Genomic DNA, 21757 nt, shown 5'->3' with positions numbered 1-21757 from the left:
GACACCTCTATATATAAGCCACTATATAAGCCCATTTAATCATGTTAAGACTCGTTGAAAACGCACGCTTCATGGTGACCGATATTTTTCCTTCCAATGCATGAGGGGATCGTACATTTTTCAATTACTATTCTTCATTTTAAATGTCTTAAAGCTAGAAAATGAAAGAAAAAAAGTAATTAAAAAATGCATGCTTTAGAAGGACAATGTACGGGTCCATTTGGTTCTATTTGTACACTCTCACAGTTACAGATCCATAAGGGGCCATTTGGTACCCCCTCAAGGACACTTGGAGACCCACTGGTGGAGTGTTTCCAGTGAGCCAACCGGAATGGAACAGAGCCTTCAGTATCATTGTTAAGACCTGTGAAAGAAGTAAGGAAGAGGCCCAATTTCTTTCCAATATGGCTGCTGCGCATAGAGCCTATTGGAGGCTCAGACTCCGCGGGTCATCAAATGATTGGCTCAGGAATGCGACAAACATCGACATGAATTCAAGGCCTCATGGGCCGTGTAGTTGATAGAAACTACATTGTTATTTGGGTGAACTACAGTAGTTGAGTTGCAGGCAGCACTGACCTGCAGGACTGTACTCCAGAGTCGCGGTCTTCTCGGGACATTTCTGTCGGGTCAGGACCAGCTGTCCGTAGGGGGACTGGCTCTGTTTGGGGGAGTGGTAGAGGGGGATGGAGGGCTTGCGGGCCGGGGACTTGCCCTGGAGAGGAGGAGCAGCACACAATGGATTTTTTAAAAGTTGTCAGACAGTCGGCCACAACTGATTTCAGTCATTTGTAAAAGATCAATGAGTATTAGCACTAGCAATAGAATACAATGTTCAGTTGTTTAAATGTGTTAAATGTTAATTGATGTTCAGAAGCATCTATCATTATTAAGCATATCGCTATAGTGTTCAGTAACAGCGGTTCTCCAGTCTCTGCAGATCATTAATAAACTGAAAATACATTGGGTTGCCAATTTCATCCAATCAGGAGAGAATACACATTTATTAGCTGCAGCTTTGACCAGTTCCATTTTCTTTGTGTCATCACTTCCAATTTCACTTATCCTGTATCCGGTGAGTTCTAACTTCTGATTGGATACAATTTGTATCCTGATCTGTAAATGCATTTCCTGTTTGCTAAAGAGCTGGCGTGACACGGAGACTCCTGTTACTGAACAAACACTCAATGATATAGAGATATTAGTCCTTGCCGGTTCAAACATATGTGCTCCAAATTATATGTTTCAGCATGCGGCTGTTACCATGGCGGCGATGCATGTGCAGTACAGGCAGCAGTATCAGTGATTTCAGTTATCTCCAAGTTTGGGCACTGTTTAGTATCAGTGATGTCAGCATGCGTGTATATCAGACAGACATCGGACAGACAGACATTTGGTCGTTTATTAGTAGGATTTAACTCTTTGTTTTTAACTAAAGTAAAAAATGTCACGGCGGGTGACAACAGCGCCACCTACAGTACATACCAGCAGGTGCATGTCGGTGGGGGGCTCCTCGTAGATGGGTGGGGGCTGGTACTCCGACGGGGGCTCCTCGTACAGCGGGGGCTCGTAGGCGTAGCGCGGCGAGGGCGGCTGGGAGGAGGAGTCTTGCGAGGAGCGCCGGCCCCCGCCGCCGCCCCCCAGCTCCGCCCGCTTCAGGAAGGGCGACTGGCGGCGCTCGGCGTAGATGACAGGGGAGGGGGAGGAGCCGTCCGCCTCACACTGGTTCCTGTCACCAATAGCAGTCACAATTAATGACATAAATAATCACACAATGGCAATTATTTAAGACAGGGGTTCTCAAACCTTGACAAGCACTTGGAATTGTAGGTATTACATTTAATGTGACTCGGTTGCACAGATGAATTTTGTGAAAATAGCAGATCTACATGCTCACAACACAGAGGCGTCGTGAGCATGTAGATCGGCAATTTCACAATGTTCGCCTCTTGCTTACTTAACATTTGACAGTTTGGCCAGTTTGGTATTAAAACGGTTTTGAAAGTCCTTAAATTGTCACTTTAGAAATGTGCAGATACCATGTATACACTTATACTGTGTGCTGGTTTGTTTACAATTGAGTGAGAAAAAAAATGACATCAAGCTAATCATCTGGGGACCCCACAAAATAATTTGGGGACCCCACTTGGGATCCTGACCCCAAGTTTGAGAACCACTGATTTAAGATAATCGCAATTATTTGCATTTTGTCTCTATGAATTCATCTGTCGGGATAAATACATTTTCCCAAGACAGATTCTGTCACGACTGCCCTAAACATGTAGTGTTGTTGTTAGTAGGAGTAAACCCAGAAGCACCCGGGAGGAAGTGGACTAAGAAAGGGGAGGAGCCAAGTCTCAACACAAAAAAATGATATCATATTTTCCTTTTCTTTAACCCATTCAGAACGGGTACACATTATTGTGTATCATTATTTTATGCTTTAACAATTGAAAAATAGCAAATATACAAGCTCACAGCGTGGCACCGAGGGCCGCGCTGCGAGCTTGTAGATCTGCTATTTTTGAAAAATCGTGAAAATTAGAATTTTGACCCGATTCTATAAGTGTCTTTTGAATCCTTCTAAGATTTTTTGAAAAACCTATGTTTCTATGTCAGCAATCTGGCTAGCCATCGTCAAAGAAAAGGTCCTTTTCACTTAACTGGAGCTCAGTTAGTCTGTTCTTGAGAGACTACTATGTCAGAGGTTCTCAAACCTTTTCATGTGAAGGACCCCCAAAATGATATTTATTTGTCCACCACGGCCCCCATCTCAAAATATTTAGTTCCAGGGACCACCCAGAAGCAAAATTTGAGTTACAAACGTTCGCTCTGAAAATACATATATTCAAAGATTTGCACACATTTTCACGACTTTTTCGAGCTTGTATATCTGCTATTACTGGTTAAAGCATTCAATAATTCTAGGCCTTAAAAACGTCATGACGGTAACACGCAGTTCCTCCTCCTTACCCGCCAGAGGAGCGTCTGACACGGGGGGCCGTGCCCCCGGCGGAGGGGGTGGGGGGGTCGCAGGGGGAGTAGCCGTTGTTGCCCTGGTGGGACAGGAAGCTGGGCTCCCGGTCGGTCACCTTGATGAGCATCCTCTCCTTGGTCCCCGTGTTCCACCGGAAGGGAGACGTCCTGAGGACACAGGCGGAGTTCAGTTTAGTGTTGATTTAGAAAACTGACGAAAAATAAAAAAATAAAATAAAAAATAAGTTATGATGACTAAAACTATGTCAAATATACTGTACATTTCATCAACAAATAAAAACTAGACTAAAATGTTAGGGAGGGACTAGTGGAGAAGAGATCCAGTCGAAAGAAAAGACAAGTAATTTTATGTTTGGTTGCGCTCTGGTGTTGCCGATCTACAAGGTCACAATGTGTCGCGCTGTGATACGTTGTCAGCATGCAGCCAAGTGAAAATCAGCCATTTCGACTCCCTCAAAATACATTTTAGTCAACTAAATGAACTGCAGATTTAGTCTTATCTCCATATTCTAACTTTTTGTGGGGTTTTTTTTCTCCGTAAATGATCACCCTACTAAGTAGCAGATCTATACAAGCTCGAAACGCGGCGCAAAGCAACATGTTTTTTTTTTCTTCAGATGGGGTGTCCAAATACACATCAATTTGGGGGTCTTTGACTTGAAAACATTTGAGAACCACTGACGTTAAATGTCCTCCTGTGACAACTTGTCGTGATTTGTCATTTTAATTTATTTTGGTTTAAAGAGCCTTCGTCATCATCAGTGTGTGTGGACCCATATGAAAGGCATCACTGGAACTCTCTCTCAAGTCTCCCCGGACCACACTTTGAGAACCACTGCCAATAGCTGACTGACACATTACATGTTGTCCTACACATCGTTTTTTTTTGTACAAGCTGTTCAAATCACTCTCTCACAGCATGTGCTCAGCATGACAACAGCAACTTTCAGACATGTTAGTGAACATAATACCATGTACTGTGTGTGTGTGTGTGTGTGTGTGTGTGTGTGTGTGTGTGCGTGCGTGCGTGCGTGCGTGCGTGCGTGCGTGCGTGCGTGCGTGCGTGCGTGCGTGCGTGCGTGCGTGCGTGCGTGCGTGCGTGCGTGCGTGCGTGCGTGCGTGCGTGATGATGATGAAGCATTCCTGCATGGAAATCAATAATTCACTGCCACACTGTAGATGGCGCTGGTTTTGGATATCCACAGAATAAACACATTTTCCTTCCTTTTCCTTCAGACAGCAAAAAAAAAGGACTGAAGCCCACTACTCTCTTCCTGTCCGTCAGTTCTGTTTTAGAAGAGAATTTCACTTTCAGACAATTCTGGTGCCGTGTTGATGTCTACTTGAGAAAAAAGTAAATAATTGAAAAATGAAGGGTGCCTTGATGCATTAGAAGGACAATGTATGTCACCAGAACCAGGGATATTCAATGAGCCAAACATTCAAAATGGAGTTCAAATGGAGTTTGAATGAACGTATATACTGTAAGAGAGGGGCACGTCTGATAAAAGAATAATATCAATTATCTAAATATAGAATCAAACTGTTTGGGGTGCTCACAAAAGCCAGAGTAGACATAAAAAAGTGAAATGCCTGTTTCAGTTATGCTGAAAATAGCTGCTCATAACACTATTAAGAGAGTGACACTGCAGTACGGCAAAGGCAATATTATCCAGTTCTCATAATGCCTACTATTCCAGACTCCATGGATTATGGGTAAATCTTTACACACTCTAGACTAGATAATAAATGAACATGTTTTGCGGTGTGTTCCTGACACATGCTGCCTGGCCCAGTTTTATCTTCCCCTCTGCACTTCCTTGGTGCCAAGCGGACCATCATCACACGTCTACAGTGGCTCATGTACTGCTGGCATCAGCCAGGGTGCAATGTGGGTCACCCTGGTGGCCAACACACCTCACCTCACCCTCCTGCACTGAACAACGTGTCTGTCCACTGGAAAAATGTCATATCTTTACTCGAACATTAACCATAGGGTGGTTAAAGGAGTGGGGTCTATATAACCCATTCAGAACGGGTACACATTATTGTGTATCATTATTTTATGCTTTAACTATTGAAAAATAGCAGATATACAAGCTCACAGCGCGGCACCGAGTGCCGCGCTGCAAGCTTGTAGATCTGCTATTTTTGAAAAATCGCAGATCTACAAGCTCACAGCTTGTATATCTTCTATTTTTCAATGGTTAAAGCGTTCAATAATTCTAGGCCTAAATTTAACCTTAAAGTTTGGTTAAGCTATTTTCTTTGGTTAAAATAAGTGCTAAATATCTCTAGCTATGGATCTACATTCCGATAGTACTCATTGCTGTATAGAGTGTTTGTTCAGTAGCAGGAGTCTCCATGTCTCTGCGGCTCTTTATTGAGCAGAAAATAAATGTTCAGGAAAGGTCGGGATACCAATTTTTATCCAATCAGGATAGAGATTAAACAAGTGAAATTGGAAATGATGACACAAAGAAATGAGCATACAAAACTGGAACTGGAACGCAAATACAGCTAAATGGGTACTTTCTCCCGATTGGCTGAAATTATGTCACCTACCAGAAAATGTATTTTGTGTTTGTCAAAGAACTTGAGAGACAGGGATACTCTAGTTACTGAACAAACACTCTAATGATTACTATCAGATAGAGTGATTTAAACTTTTCACAAATAAATAAATATGTTTGTGCTTTGACCAAAAAATATCACTTACCCTACCTTTAATAATAATCATGGATAGTTTCAGACCTAATTCATTGCTATTCATTGTTTTCACCTGGTGGTCTGTCTGGTGGGCTGAAAATGCCTACTGTGGGTAGATAAACCGGAGAGCGCGCACGCACGCACGCACGCACGCACGCACGCACGCACGCACGCACGCACGCACGCACGCACGCACGCACGCACGCACGCACGCACGCACGCACGCACGCACGCACGCACGCACGCACGCACGCACGCACGCACGCACGCACGCACGCACGCACGCACGCACGCACGCACGCACGCACGCACGCACGCACGCACGCACGCACGCACGCACGCACGCACGCACGCACGCACACACACACACACACACACACACACACACACACACACACACACACACACACACACACACACACACACACACACACACACACACACACACACACACACACACACAGGGAGGTATAGAAGGAGGATGGCTGAGAAAATGTGGTGTGAAATTGATTGAGGCCACCCTCTGCTTCCAAATGGTATCAGGCCCTCACACTCAATATACCAGCAAAGAAAAGGGACACAAATGGTAAATGGTGCATTTATATAGCGCCTTTATGCAAGGCGCTTCACAATGACTGTGCATTACAATCAGCCATTCACACACACACATTCATATACCGATGGCAGAGGAAACCATGCAAGGCACCAACCTGCCCATCGGGAGCAACTAGTGGTTCAGCTTGCTCAAGGACACTTCGGCACTAACTCTGGGGGAGCCCGGGACGGAAGCGGCCACTCTGAGCCACTGCCGTCCTGAACATGCTTAAAGGAACACTTCAACCATTTTCAACCTTATCTTCATATGGTCCTCATAAATGCTTATTATTAGGAGTTTGTTCTCGCTCACAGTGAGCTTGTGGATCGGCTATTTTTGGCAAAGAGCTTTGGTGTAGAGGGGAAAAAGCTGTCCTTGTCTATTTCTTTCTGTCTCTCTTCTCTGTCTCCCTTTCTCTCCGTCAGACCATCCCTGTCTCTCCATCCGTATTCTCAGCAGTGTTGCTACAAAGTAAACATTGTTCTAGTTCTTAAGCTGAGATTATTCAGGGCCATTCGACCTTCAAATCAATTTCCACGTCTCCCTGCCTCTCTCCTATCTGTATCCATCCATCTCTCTCATCCCTTTAAGCCACACTCCTTTAACGACCCCAACCACCCCAATTCACCAGAAAATAGCCAATCTGCAAGCTTGTCGATCTTCCATTTCTGCCGGAGAGATTCGGCGTTGTATAAGGAAAATGAGGGCAGACCAAGTACAAAAAGGGTTTAAAGTGGGTTTAACTTGCTGAATGTATCCTTTATCGCCTTCATCTCCGTTCTGGAAATCCTCTCTCTGTGAATGTCCTACTCTCACTGAGGACATCCTCTGGGGCAGGGGGACTAGAATGTCCAACTCAGGGAGAAGTACGGTTACTTAGGCTTGCTTGGCTGTCTCCCCTTAACCCATGCTTAACATTTTATTTTTTTATTTTTTATCGTTTTTAATCTAGCAATTATGTATTTTAGTTTTTCGTTATTTGGGTACTTAAAAAAGTGCTATATAGATTTGAGCTACCGGTATTATATTATTATTATTATCATCATCATTATTACTTGACAAGTAGGAGTAGCATTAGTTGTCTAACCTGTCTATATAACTACAGTATTGATTTATTGATTGATTGATTGATTGAATACTTTATTAGTCAGAAATGTAAACAGCATGTGGTGCAGTTAGACATTAAAGTGCGACCTGACATAAATAACAAGGCGCCACTGATGACATCACTGATGACATCACTGAATTGTGTATCCAGGAAAATGATGATGAAAGCTGGGCTAGAACTAGAATGTATGTTATATTGCCTACAGCAACCAACTAGAAAGATGTGATTGGAAATTGCAAGTGTGGTTGCTGTGACGCGAGTCACATTGCAAATGAATTCCGTCTTACCATTTGCATTTTCCCCATTCAAGTCAATGGGGAAAATGATTTCACTAATAAATGAATGGCCATATAGAGATCTCTGTGTCAGTACTTGTCCCTTTTATAACCATATATGGAGATCATCAACTGATGTCATCAATATTAAGCCCATATCTTGGAATGCCCATATATGGACATAATGTACTGTGTCAGTCTCATGTGGTCTATGATGTCAAACAAACATCTATGATGTCAGTCATCTCCATATTTGGGAATAGTTTATATTTAATTCAAGTCAATGGAGAAAATTAATTAATGAATAAATGTAAGTAAATTAAACTACATAATGCATCTCTTAGCACAATGCACGCCTGCGTGTCTCGATGAAGCCGGTCGATTTGACATATGGCCCAAGTGCGTGCCACCATAACTGTGGGAGGAGTAGCGCTGCAAAATAAAGTTTATCTAGAAAGATGGATGGAAGGAAATAAAGTCGGACATGTACTATAGTCTGGCTGCCCTGCAGGGACTGGCTCTAATAATGGCGTGGCATCTACGTGGATCTCTTTCATCATGATCTCTTTCATCACTGTGATGTCATATTGATGACGTCACTCTTGCCCAAATATGGTATATTGATGACGTCACTCTTGCACAAATATGGAGGGGCGGCAGCCTTCGCACATCGGTGTTGTTAGGCATGCACGGCAACCGTTTGTGTTGTGAGTGAGGTCAGACCAGATTTGAAAATATTTTTGAATTTCATTCCACAAAGATCTGTGTATTGGGTCTCCCTATGAGATAGAAAACATAGGGAGTCAGAAAGAGGATAAAGGAATTATCCATTACCCACCACAACCTAAAGCTCTGTCCCTCTCTTCACTGTCCATGTATAGATGCAGATTTGATGATGAACCGCCACTCCATGAAGGAGTGTGGTCGCAATCTTCCCAGACTAAGGTCTGCTGTTCTCATTGTACATACTTCAGATCTCAATCAAGCCATGATGCCCTCTATTGCCAAATGCCCATACATGGACAGATCCCCTCAGAATCCTTCCAGCAAACCACCGGAATTGTAACCAGCCAGGAACAAGGAGACACAGACGAACCAACATCTTACAGTCATCAAAGGTTTACCAAGACTTTAACTCAACCAGGAGAAGTGAAGACACATCAACTGACTTATACAGGGAAGAGAACCCACATCTGTAAACAGTGTGACAAGAGTTTCAGCAAGTTAAGTCAACTGAAGATTCACCAGCGTATCCACAATGGAGAACAATCTTTTCACTGTAAAGAGTGTGACAAGAGTTTTAGTCGGTTAGGTGACCTGAAGATTCACCTGCTAATCCACAATGGAGAAAAACCTTTCTATGGTAAACAGTGTGAAAAGACTTTTAGTCGGTTAGGTGACTTGAAGATTCACCAGCGTATCCACACAGGAAGAGGGAAGAGAACCCACATCTGTAAACAGTGTGACAAGAGTTTCAGCAAGTTAAGTCAACTGAAGATTCACCAGCGTATCCACAATGGAGAACAACCTTTTCACTGTAAAGAGTGTGACAGGAGTTTCAGTCAGTTAAATAACCTGAAGAGACACCTGTCAATCCACACTGGAGAAAAACGTTTTAACTGTAAAGAGTGTGACAAGAGTTTCAGTCAGTTATGTACCCTAAAGAATCACCAGCTTACCCACACTGGAGAAAAACCTTTCAATTGTAAACAGTGTGAAAAGACTTTTAGTCTGTTTGGTACTCTGAAGATTCACCAGCGTATCCACACTGGAGAAAAACCTTTTCGCTGTAAAGAGTGTGAAAATACTTTTAGTCGGTTAGATGAACTGAGAATTCACCAGCGTATCCACACTGGAGAAAAACCTTTTCGCTGTAAAGAGTGTGAAAATACTTTTAGTCGGTTAGATGAACTGAGAATTCACCAGCGTATTCACACTGGGGAAAAACCTTATCACTGTAAAGAATGTGACAAGAGTTTCAGTCGGTTAGATACTCTGACAAAACACCAACGTATCCACACTGGAGAAAAACCTTTTCACTGTAAACAGTGTGACAAGAGTTTCAGTCGGTTAGATACTCTGAAGAGACACCTGCGTTGTATCCACAATGGAGAAAAACCTTTTCACTAAACAGTGAAAACCACCATCTGCACAATGGAGAACTGTGGTCACACCGAGGGTATGGCTGTAGGTAGGCTGTTGATAAATGCAGGTTGAGGACAGCCACCTGTTTTGTGCAGCCCAGTGTGAATGAGTGGTGCTCGGTATAAAATACGGCACCTCGACAGAGTTCAGTTCTAGTCACAGAGAATGCTGCTTCCTGATTGGCTAAGGTTGATCCATAAAAAAAGTGGCAACCACACAAACTAGAAAGATGCAATTTTCTGGATAGCCAAATTGTCATGTGAAGCTTGACCAATCCACAAGCTAGCACCACTCCCCCTTTGAACTCAATGGTATTACTCTATAATGGTGACGTCACAGAGAATGCTGCTTCCTGATTGGCTATGAGTTTACACAGACATAAGTTTACCCAGAATTGTGTAGAACTATAATGTGTTGCCCCTAGCAACCACACTAAATAAATACATTCACACTTGTTCTCCTGATTATTTTGGCACACTGGATGACATCATCGGCTGACGACCTGCAGACCAGCTTTGCAAGCTGGTAAAACACACACCCAGTGTGAAGTGAGCAACTTTCATTAAGCGTCCTGCAAAGCTTGGCCAATGTGGGATGGGGCGGGACGTAGAAACAGCCAAGCCGTTTGTATGAGCGGTTAGTACCGCTCAAAAATTAACACGATAATACATGTCATCAACATGTATAAAGGAGACTGGAGAATTACATTTACCTCCCCTTGTGGTCTCCTGATGGATGTTCTTTTCAGGCCAGTTTTGAAAGAAACCAGTGTTACAGATCCTTTAACCCTTTTTGTGCCTATCCCGAACAAGTTCGGCTTTATTTCAATCCAATACAATGTTTTTTTTGCTATTTTACTTACCCTGAGCTGCTTGTAGAGATGTGGGTGGTCTTGGCTCGTCCTACGCTTTCCAACGAGTGATCCTAGATGGTCCGACGATTTATTCCATTGAAAATGGTTTAAAATAAAGTTTAGAGCCCCCCAAAAAAACTCAATCTATACTGTCGGCGGCGCGACGTATTCTGGGGTGCCTATCCCGAACTAGTCCGGGATATTTAATAAAATGAATTAATTAATCGGAGGCCTCAACGAAGCCCCGGTCTAATTTTCCATCCATGACCGGGGCCGAGACTCTGTTTACATCGGCCCGTAATCGGGTAACGCCGCCGCATCGCGCCGCCGAATCCAATACAAAGTCACATCTTTAGAGAGCATTTTCTCTGAACTGTGTTCTAATCTTAGCGGGAACGTTTTATTTACGGCTTAAATCCCCGAATTTTTTATTTATTTTATTTAACCTTTATTTAACCAGATAAAAACACATTGAGACATGATCTCTTTTACGAGTGTGACCTGGCCAAGAGGCAGAAATAAAAAATTACACAATCCTTGCTTATTTACAAGACATCACAACAAAAATAGAACATCCATGATACACAAACAGATACCTAAGAAATACAAAAAATACAAAATGTACACTAAATAATAAAACTAGTTTACAATTAACAGGTAGCAGTACACGGCACGCACAGTGTACCCAATGTACCCAAAGGAAGAGATCACAGAGCAAATTAATTACAGATCTGAACAAGTACAAGCGTTTGTAGATCTATCTAGAGTGATTCTCTTAAAACTTCTCAGGGGAATTAACACAGCCAATTTGAGACTGGACTGAAGGTCATTCCATGACCAGGGGCCAAAAAAGGAGAGGCTTTTTTTGCCTCCCTCAGATGTAAATGTAGGTACTACACATCGTAACCAGGCATTTGATCTGAGATTTAGCCCATTCTTAACCAGTACAAATTTGGAGGAAATATAGAAAGGAATCTCCCCAAGTAACGCTTTGTATACAAAATTCAACCAATGTTGTAACCTGCGAGATGTCAATGAAGACCAATCAACTGCAGCATACAACATGCAGTGATGAGTCCTGAAAGGCGAATTTGTTATGAATCTCAGAGCTGCGTGATAAAGAGGATCTAATTTGGCCAAAGTGGAGGCACAAGCAAACCTATAAATGGTGTCCCCATAATCCAGCTGGGACAAGAACAAACCATTTACCAATCGTTTACGGGAGGAGCGAGCAAAACAGGCCTTCAGCCTGTAGAAAAAACCTAAAGTGAATTTAAGCTTCTTTCCTAGAGCATCAATATGAAATTTAAAGTTGAGATGTTTATCCAACCAGAAACCTAGATATTTATAACGCTCCACCCATTCAATGGGGGTACCGTCTAGAGTGGAGATATTTACTGTTATTGGATACTCTCTTGGAGTGAACAACACAGCCTTTGTTTTGTTACCATTTAACAACAATTTGTTTCTTCTCAATTCATGCTGCAGTGAGATGAAATCAGACGACAAATCATTTACAGCCAACTCAAGCGTAGGCGCACAGGTGTACAGAACCGTGTCGTCCGCATACATATGGTACCTAGAGTGCTTTGACTTACTGCAGATATTGTTAATGTACAAAAGAAAGAGTAAAGGACCCAATATAGAGCCCTGAGGGACACCCTTCTCCAGAGCAACTTTATCCGACACGATGTCACCCAGTTTAACACATTGCGAGCGACCCATCAAATAACTGGAAAACCAACCAATCGCATTTTGGCCCATGCCAATATTTGCGAGCGTCTTTAACAATATGGGCAAATCCACAGTATCGAAAGCCTTGGATAGGTCGATAAACAAGGCTGCGCAGACATAAGAATCTTCCCAGGCTGCTTTGATGTCATCTATCATCATGAATATCTATCTTCTAAATGAGCTATCAGGCTATAGCTATCTGAAGCCATTTTCATCCGGGTCATTTTCATCACATGCACAAACGTGACCACCCACGTGACTGTGACGTGGGTCCCTGTTTGTTGCAGCGCTCGCCTATGGAGTGAAGCCTGGCCACTCAACAGACTTTGTCTTTGGCGCCCCCAAGTGGCACTGTATGAGTTAATGGGTGTGTCAGGGCATTCAACGTTCTGGTGTCATAGCAGTAGAACAACAACTTTCCCATGTACTCAAGTAAAAGTGAAACATTCAACCTTGTTGATCTCACATCAGATCAATTGTCTATGACATCAGTTGTCTTTTCATCAGGCTTTTTCACCCGGGTCTCAGTGTTACACCCCTTCTGTGACTTACACGGAACTGCTCTTCCCCTGCTTTGCATGCCAGGAGGACAGCCACGAGGAAAATACTTTCCTGGTGGAAAATAGATTATTATGTCATAGGGTCTATGACATATCTATGACGTATGACTGACACATTTGGGAAGGGCTTCTATTCTGTGTCTGACAAGAACATCTCGAAAAGGAAGCAGAGAAGATTGGACAACAACGCCGAACCACCCAGAGAAAGTTCACGAATGACCTATGCTCCCAATCAATGAAAGGGCAAGAGAGGTTTTAAAGGAAGACTATTGATTCAGTGTAGGCATGGTATGTATAAATGGTCTATAGAAATAAAACTGAGTTGACTGTTACCTTTGTTCTCAGTGTGAACATCTAATGGCATACGTCGGTAGCCTCTTACGTGAAGAGCAGTTCTGGTGTTCCATCTGTCTGGATGTGTTCACTGATCCAATCGCCACTCCATGTGGACACAACTACTGCAAAACCTGTATCACACATTACTGGGACACTAATGATGTCTGTCTGTGTCCCCTATGTAAAAGAACCTTTAATAAGAGACCAGAAGTCTTTGTCAATACTTTCATTTCTGAGATGGCTGATCAGTTCAGGAAGACACAGCAGCTGAACAGAAATTACCATACAAACCAAGAACCTGCTAAACCAGGTGAAGTCTCCTGTGACATTTGTACTGAAACCAAGCACAAAGCTGTGAAGTCCTGCCTGGTGTGTCTGGCCTCCTACTGTGAGACTCACCTGGAGCCTCATCAGAGAGTCTCTGCCTTTAAACGACACAAACTAATCGACCCTGTGAAGAACCTGGAAGACATTCTGTGTAAGAAACATGCCAGACCTCTGGAGCTGTTCTGCAAGACTGATCACATGTGTGTTTGTCAGTTATGCACTGAGTCAGACCACAGGTTACATCAAATCGTATCTCTGAATGAAGTTTATGAAGGAAAGAAGGCTGAGTTGGGAAAGACAGAGGCATTAGTTCAGCAGATGATCCAGGAGAGACAACTGAATATTCAGGAGATCCGACACGCAGTAGAGCGCAGCTTTGACGATGCATACAGAGATGGAGAACACACTACGCAGGTCTTCTATGCTCTGTTGCTGTGTATTCAAAGAAGCGAGACTGAGGTCCATGGTGTGATTGTAGAGAAGTTTAATTCAACAGTGCAACAGGCTGAACGCTTTATGGAAATGCTGGAACAGGAGATCACTGAGTTGAAGAAGAGAAGCTCTGAGCTGAAGCATCTCTTACACACTGAAGACTACCTCCACCTCCTCCAGAACTTCAGGTCCATCAACACCCCTCCACCCAACCTGAACTGGTTAAGGGTCAATGTCTATCAGTCTTCGTATGGGGAGACTGTGAGGACAGCTCTGGCTCAGCTGGAGAGGACATTCAATAAAGAGATGGAGAAGCTGCGCAATCCTGGGCTTATAGGACCCAGCGGTATGCGGTAACTGTGGACCCTGATACAGCAGCACACTGCAAACCCTGTCTGACGATAGGAAACTAGAAAGATGCAATTGGAAATTGCAAGTGTGGTTGCCTATTTATTGTCTGGATAGCCATGTCATGTGAAGTCATGTGAAGCTTGACCAATCCCCCCCGGGACACTTTGACTGTACTCGTACAGATTTTGTCCAAGAAATCACGCAAATCGGTAGACAAAATCTCTACAGTCATGTGATCGCCATGGCTGTCAGATTTTCCATATTCCATCTAGGGATGTGAAATGTGAAATGTATGAGTATGAGTCGAAATATATATATATATATATATATTTTCTTTTCCTAAAGTTTTTCCCCCAGAAATGTTTTAATCGCTTGTCCAAAAACGTAATAAGCGTTAATGTTTTCCAAATGTGAGAGGACCGGTGAGTGTGTCTGTGTTGGAGACGAGTGCATGTCTGTTGTGCATGCATGCATCGCAGATTCGTATGCATGCGGCGCTAGTCAGGTCCACGGACTACTGTTTGAGAAACACTGCTGGACTGGTCTGATGCACTCGTCATAGCAGTGCGCGCTGCTGTTTTGTTTACCTCCTGCCTTTGCATGCATGCTTGACACGAAAGCTTGCTTGTTAATGGCAGCGTCGCCTCGTGTGCGGTGGTTTTGTCAAGATTGACAATAAAACACAACACAAAATACACTACTCGTCGTTAATGCGACACACCCGTGGACGCAGTCGGGGAGGGAGAGCGAGGCAGACCAAAGCTCCACATTTGATACACTAGCCTGGGGTGCCAGCCAGAGCGCTCCCACTACTTTCCATGGACTTTGTCACTCCGCTTCTAGTCTCTAGAGAACAGACTCCATGCTAACGCATGGGAGAGCAATTATTTATTATAATTATTATTAGGGCTTTGATGCAGCCAAGTTCTGATGGGTGCAGCTGCATAAGTTGTGTTGCTTAAAGTAATGCACTGTTGTGCTGTCCTCACAGCTGCTGCTTAGCGGGAAAAAAAGTGAAAAAAGTCGATCGAAGCGTCGATTTACGGCCTCGACGTGTCGATTCACAAATAATGCATCGATTAACATCCCTAATTCCATCCTGATTTGGCCAAGATTGGCTTCCAAAGTTTGCAGGATTGGTCGGTTTTGAACAAAATGCCTCAAACACAGCGTGCACGGCTGCACGCTCATTACTCCGACTACGTGGCTACACAGCGGTTAGGGTTAGAGATAGGGTTAGTATGGGGAGATGGGAGTGTTTGTCATACCGGATAGACTCCACCGGTCATCAAAATATTGGCTTAGGAATGTGATAAAACAATGATAATCTCCATGTCTTTTACCTGTCCATCTCCTCCCGGTTGCCCTGCTGCTGCTGCTGCTGCTGCTGCTGCTTGCTGTCATTGCAGAGCTCCTGGTCCAGGGAGGACGAGGAGAGGCTTCCCTCCCGGCTCGCCCCGCTGTGACGCCCGGGGCTGTTGTTGTCCGCCGGCGACGCCGATCTCCCCCCTCCTCCTGTGCACAAATACGGTCCGTCAGGAACATTACCATTAGCTCTGGAGACAGGCAGGCTTAATGACACTCCAGAGGAGGAGAGATAGTGTTTGTTTTGGGTGAAATTGAAAATGAGGTTCACTTTTTGTTTTATCGCCCTAAATATGTTGATATAAGAGAGGTATTTGTCAGTAAGATGTCTTCTATCTGTGGTGATTTCCTAGAGTCAGATCATTATGAAAAACCTGAGGTACTGTATGTTTTGTTAAAGGAGCTTTTGTTGTGGCAGGTTTCATTTGTCAAGCTTGGGAGAGAAGACAAAACACTCTGTATAATTCTGAGTTGTAAATGAATGTATGAATATTATTGTAAAACATGCTGTAAGCTTATAATGGTGTCTTATAAACCCATGAGGGTTGGGCACTTTGAGCTATATCTTCTTCCAATGACTTACCCCTTATCCCAAAACCTTTTTTACTATTTTGAAAAACATTTTTAAATACTTCAAATAGCCAATCTACATTGACACGTTGTGAGCTTGTAGATCAGCTATTTGAACTATATAAAATGTTTTTCAAAATAGTAAAACAAGGCAAATATGTTTAGGGATAAGGGGTAAGGCATGGACGAAAATAGAGCCCTTTGTGTGCAGGACACGAAAATAAACTAAATCAGGGGTCAACGTTTTCAGGCCAAGGACCCCTTAGTTGAGAGAGAGATGAAGCAGGGACCCCCACAACCTCTTCATAGATTCCATATCGTTTCATTGTTTGACAGCACAATCATCAGTGAATTTTGGAATCATGTCAATTTGTGTTTTCAGATATTTGACCACTTGAACTGTCAATACTTAAAAAACTTGACCTTTCACTCTACTTAGTCTGCTCTTTTACCCCTCTACACTAAAGCTCTTTGCCGAAAATAAAGTTCTCAGAATTTGGACGCTATATGGGTTCAAGTGGTTCATATAAAAAAGGAGAAAAAAAAGTTTCTATCACACAAAGATTTGGAGGACCCCTGTAGTAACTCTGAAGACCCTCTAGGGGTCCCGGACCCCCTGTCGAAGACCCCTGAACTAAATCACTAAATCTAATAAGTAATCAATCAATCAACCAAACCTCCGCTGGAGGGCCGAGGCGGCGGGACTCCCCCGCAGGACGTGTCCGTGTGCTGCTTGAGCGTCTGCAGCTTGGCCAGCGGGATGATGTCAGAGGCGTGGGGGCGGTGCCACACGGTGCGCTGCGTGGAGGCGTTGTAGTAGTAGAAGCGCTGCGTGTTGGGGTCGAACAGCTCCCACCACTGGTTGTCGCCCGTGCGCTTGATGCGCACGCCCGGCGGCGGGTCCCACACGCACTCGCCCGTCAGCAGGTTGGCGTACATGCGCTCGCGCGTGCGCGGCTCGATGATCTCCACCCACTCCAGCCTGTGTAGAGAGAGAAGGGGGGGAGGTTGTTATTTAGGCAGGCTCCAAAGTAGCCTGACAGCGTGTTGCGGGTTCGAGTCCCGATTCCCGGCGGAATTTGCTGCATGTGACTCCTCATCTGTCTTCCCATTTACTGTTAACCTATTATACTATCAATGGAATTGAAGGCATACAAAAGCCTCCCCCAAATAAATATCTTGAAAAAGACTAGTACCTAACTAATACCAAAGCACAATATATCTAACAAGCAACACTCCATTTCCATTTACAGTGCTCCTGAAGAAGGCATAGAGGATATAATGGGATAAATGTGCTAGAAAACTCCTCTGGCACTCACACGCCGGTAGCTTACAATATATGTCGTTTGCATAAAATAACTGATTTTGAAATAGAAAAAGGTTCATCTTTCCACTCCCTTCTTATTACCGCTCTCCTTCCTGTTGCAGTGTGTGTGTGTGTGTGTGTGTGTGTGTGTGTGTGTGTGTGTGTGTGTGTGTGTGTGTGTGTGTGTGTGTGTATGCGTGCATGTGAGCAGCAGCAATGCCTTGGAGGCACATCAGAGACACTCTGGCGTCCCCTGCCACAGATCCAGCATCAACACAATCCCAGCAGTGTTTCCAGCTACTTGAACAAAAGCATTTCGTTCGCCGTTGGGCAGAAAGCTCTTATCTCCATACTCTAACGTTTTGTGTTTATTTCGTTAATTGACGCCCTACTTGATCACACCACAGCGTCGCGCAAATGCAACAAAAGTAGCAGATCCGAAAGCTCGAAACGCGGCGCAAAGCAACGCGTTTTGAGCTCACGGATCTGCTGCTTTCACTATTTTTGCATTTTAATCCTGAAAAGTAACAGTTGGGACTTATGAGGTTTCCATCTGACAGAGACGATTTCTAGGGGAGGTTTTGGGGAGCTCCAGGCCATATTGCAGCCTTCCAAAGCAACCCCCCACCCCCCGCCCTCCACACACACGCACACACAACACATCATCTTCTCTCTGGGACATGCGACAGGAAGAGCCAGATCAAAAACACTCAGAGCGTTTCTCTTTTCTTTTCTTCAACCCCCAGCAGATTGGATTCATAGCAAAACAACAGGATTTTTTCAAACTCCAATAATTTCCCTCCCAGAGCCTTACTGTGTGCCTCGTTTCACCCCCGTACGACGTGTGGTCTTAAAAAGAATATATATACTGTACTTTCTGGAAACGGTAACCTTATTTAGAGGCGGAAAACGCTCCTTCGAAACCGATACCAAGGAAATTCTCTTAATCTGGTTATAGAAGCCACGACTATGTTCCCCGGTGTTTTGATGCGAATAATAGTACTGTGTTTGGAAATATTGCAAGCAGAGTGTTTTACATGGTTTGCTGGAGATTGAAATGTTTCTTTTGTTGATGATAACGTAATCTTGCGATACAGTAGTCGAATAACTATAATGGCATACACTGACTTTTCTTAGTCATCATCTTACCAAATAACAGTAATGAATGTTTTGATGTTCAAGCGTTTATCTCAATCACCCCGATCATGGAAACATACACTTGTAATTTGCAATAATCTTCAACTTTTGTAGAGGATAACTCTTGCGAAACAAAAAAAAAACTGAATGGAATAACTGCAGCATTGTTTGAAACAAGCCCATGACCCACCTAATTCCAACACACTGAGAGTGTACAAATGGAACCAAACTTGGTTCCATTTGTACATTCTCAGAGTTAGATAAACACTGATGAATGTACAGTGTACCATAGATTGGGGTCACAGACAGATAGAAATGATTGTATCAAATGAGGATCCGTGGCCTAACGCATATCAAACTGGGGAGTCCAGTGAAATGATAAAAGGCGGAGAATCAATGATCTTCTATAGCAGAATAAATGGTGTCTGTCTCAATAAACAACACATTCTTCTTCAGTTTTTTTGCTGTTTCATTATTTCTCTCTTTCTGACTTGAGGTGAGATCAGACCACCATTAATCACACCCTGTCCCCGATCTGCTATCCCATTACAGACACGCACGCACGCATGCACGCACGCACGCACATGCACGCACGCACGCACGCACGCACGCACACACACAGAAGGAGAAGAGAGATGATCCATGTTAGAATTGATTTGGTAGCAACTGATTATCTAACTGGCTCAGCCATGCATGCACACGCACACGTACGATCTCACACACACACACACACACACACACACACACACACACACACACACACACACACACACACACACACACACACACACACACACACACACACACACACACACACACACACACACACACACACACACACACACCGTCACAATTTGTGCGACGCCACCAGCATCTGTGAGAGAGTGACAAAGCTGTTCACCCTTTTAATAAGAGCATCAGCAGCAGAAGCAGATTAGATGCTGTGCTGTCGAGATACCAATAACATGCTGTCTCATCCTCAGTTCATTTAACCCTGAAGCATCATGTACCTTTACTCATGGAACCAGTATAAGGTCCTTTAGTAGTGGTTCTCATTCTCAAACCTTTTCACATCAAGGACACCAAAAAACGTATGTAATTGAAATTTGAAAATGTTATGTGCCGGGGACCCCCAGCAGAAAAGAGAAAATATGAATTTTACAACTATTCCACAATCTCTGAAAGCTATACAGTATAGAGTATGGGACTATACCTCCTGAAGTCTGAGAACGGAAGCTGTCATTTATATCTTTAAATTTGAATTGAGAATTTCCATTTCTGATAAGCAAGCATGCTATAAATATGCTTCGGTTATTTTTTATTTATATCAGGACAAATTTGCACGACTATAAAGCAGAAACGGAAGCGGGGAGGAGGAGGAGGGATCACATCCTCTGATCATTGTCAGAGCTTCCGTTGCTCCAGAGACTCTATGAGGAAAGCACTTGAAATACTGTGGGAGGCCACAGTCTGGCTCACAAAGACGTAAGAAGTCACCAGACGACTGCTATACAGTACGTTTACAGTACACCCTCATGCTGTGCATGTTTCCTTGATGTACAGCAGCAAGGCAGCAGGACCAGTGTATGGAACATCGACCTTCATGACCGCACGCTGAGATTAACACACACCATCATAGTGGGCTGTGTGAAGCCTGCTGACCACTGTGTGTGTGTGTGTGTGTGTGTGTGTGTGTGTGTGTGTGTGTGTGTGTGTGTGTGTGTGTGTGTGTGTGTGTGTGTGTGTGTGTGTGTGTGTAGTCCCACACACTGTGCTTGCTTACAATTTTATGAGAGAAATAAGCAACCAGGCCTATGAAAACAAGCCTAAAAGCATTAAGCGACTATTATAGGCCACATGAGTCCTTGGAAATGCATATACATTTTCCGGTCCTCAACATGAAAATGTTTGAGAACCACAAGGTTGGACAAGAATTCTTCAATTTGGAAGCGAGCCCATATACTGTAAGCAACTACACTTTAGAAACAAGCCCCAAAGAAACCGCAACCTGCAACTAGCAATACTTACTAGCAACTTTACAGAAAAACAAGACCAACGTAGCTTATAATAAGCAGACATGGCAACACTGGCCTCGAGTTGACCATTAATAGTCGTACAAATAGGCAAGGCATAATCAATGGGGAACAACAGGTCATTATTGAGAGATAAACCCCGGTGGGGTGATATGGGGGAGGGATCTTTATCCTCCTGAAGGTTACCAGGATAATGACCTGTTCCCCATTGATTCCTCTCGCTTATAACACAGCTACTAAATAGATACATTAATAGATTGACCCAAAAGTAACAACACAACGATTTGATCGACTTTTAAAAGAGTCTTTGATTAGATGTTATTGAGTTCAGCGGTCATTATTCAAAAAGGAACAGACCGAGGAATTCAATGATTGACCAATAGTGTTGGGATCCTTTAGGATTTTATCGATTCCGGTTCCTTAATGATTCCCTCTTAACAGTCCCATTCCTTAATGGTTCCCTTTCACGATTCCTATTGTGGTTTTCACAAGCGGTCCTTGAGGGGGTTCCAGGTGGTCCCCAGCTAAATGATGTAGAGTTGGTACCCAAATGGACTCTAATACAGGGGTTTTCAAAGTGGGTGACGGGGCACCCTGGGGTGCTGCGACGGCAGTCCAGGGGTGCCGCGAGATAATTTGATAATATTTGGAATTTATTTGGACACTTGAACAAATATTTAGTATCATTTTAAACTTGAAGTACACAGTCATTTTCAGTCGGTTCTAACCAAAATGGCTATTATCTCAACGTTTTCCTCGCAACATAATCACTAAAATATCATTACTGTCAGGCAGAAACCTCTGTCGCACAAAACTAGTGAAAACAGCCGATCTACAAGCACACAACGCCTCGCGATGCGAGGCGTTGTGTGCTTGTAGATCTGCTGTTTTCACTAGTTTAATACATTTTATAGATAGTTTAGT

General features: G+C 43.6%; 1 protein-coding gene across 1 annotated transcript in view; it reads right to left on the bottom strand.

Annotated features, from left to right (window-relative positions):
* The window catches only part of arhgap39 (Rho GTPase activating protein 39), a gene marked incomplete at both ends in the record, with an annotated part of 68583 nt that overhangs the window by 33175 nt on the left and 13651 nt on the right, over nucleotides 1-21757 (bottom strand). Inside the window, 5 exons of the mRNA XM_080729033.1 lie at nucleotides 580-715; nucleotides 1477-1729; nucleotides 2974-3144; nucleotides 15766-15937; nucleotides 17035-17339. Of these exons, the coding sequence (XP_080585159.1) occupies nucleotides 580-715; nucleotides 1477-1729; nucleotides 2974-3144; nucleotides 15766-15937; nucleotides 17035-17339 (1037 nt within the window). The remainder of the gene's footprint in view (nucleotides 1-579; nucleotides 716-1476; nucleotides 1730-2973; nucleotides 3145-15765; nucleotides 15938-17034; nucleotides 17340-21757) is intronic.

This window comes from Nannobrachium achirus, assembly GCF_963921795.1.
Source record: "Nannobrachium achirus genome assembly, chromosome: 1".
Taxonomy (NCBI): domain Eukaryota; kingdom Metazoa; phylum Chordata; class Actinopteri; order Myctophiformes; family Myctophidae; genus Nannobrachium; species Nannobrachium achirus.
This window is presented reverse-complemented; position numbering and strand designations above follow the sequence as displayed.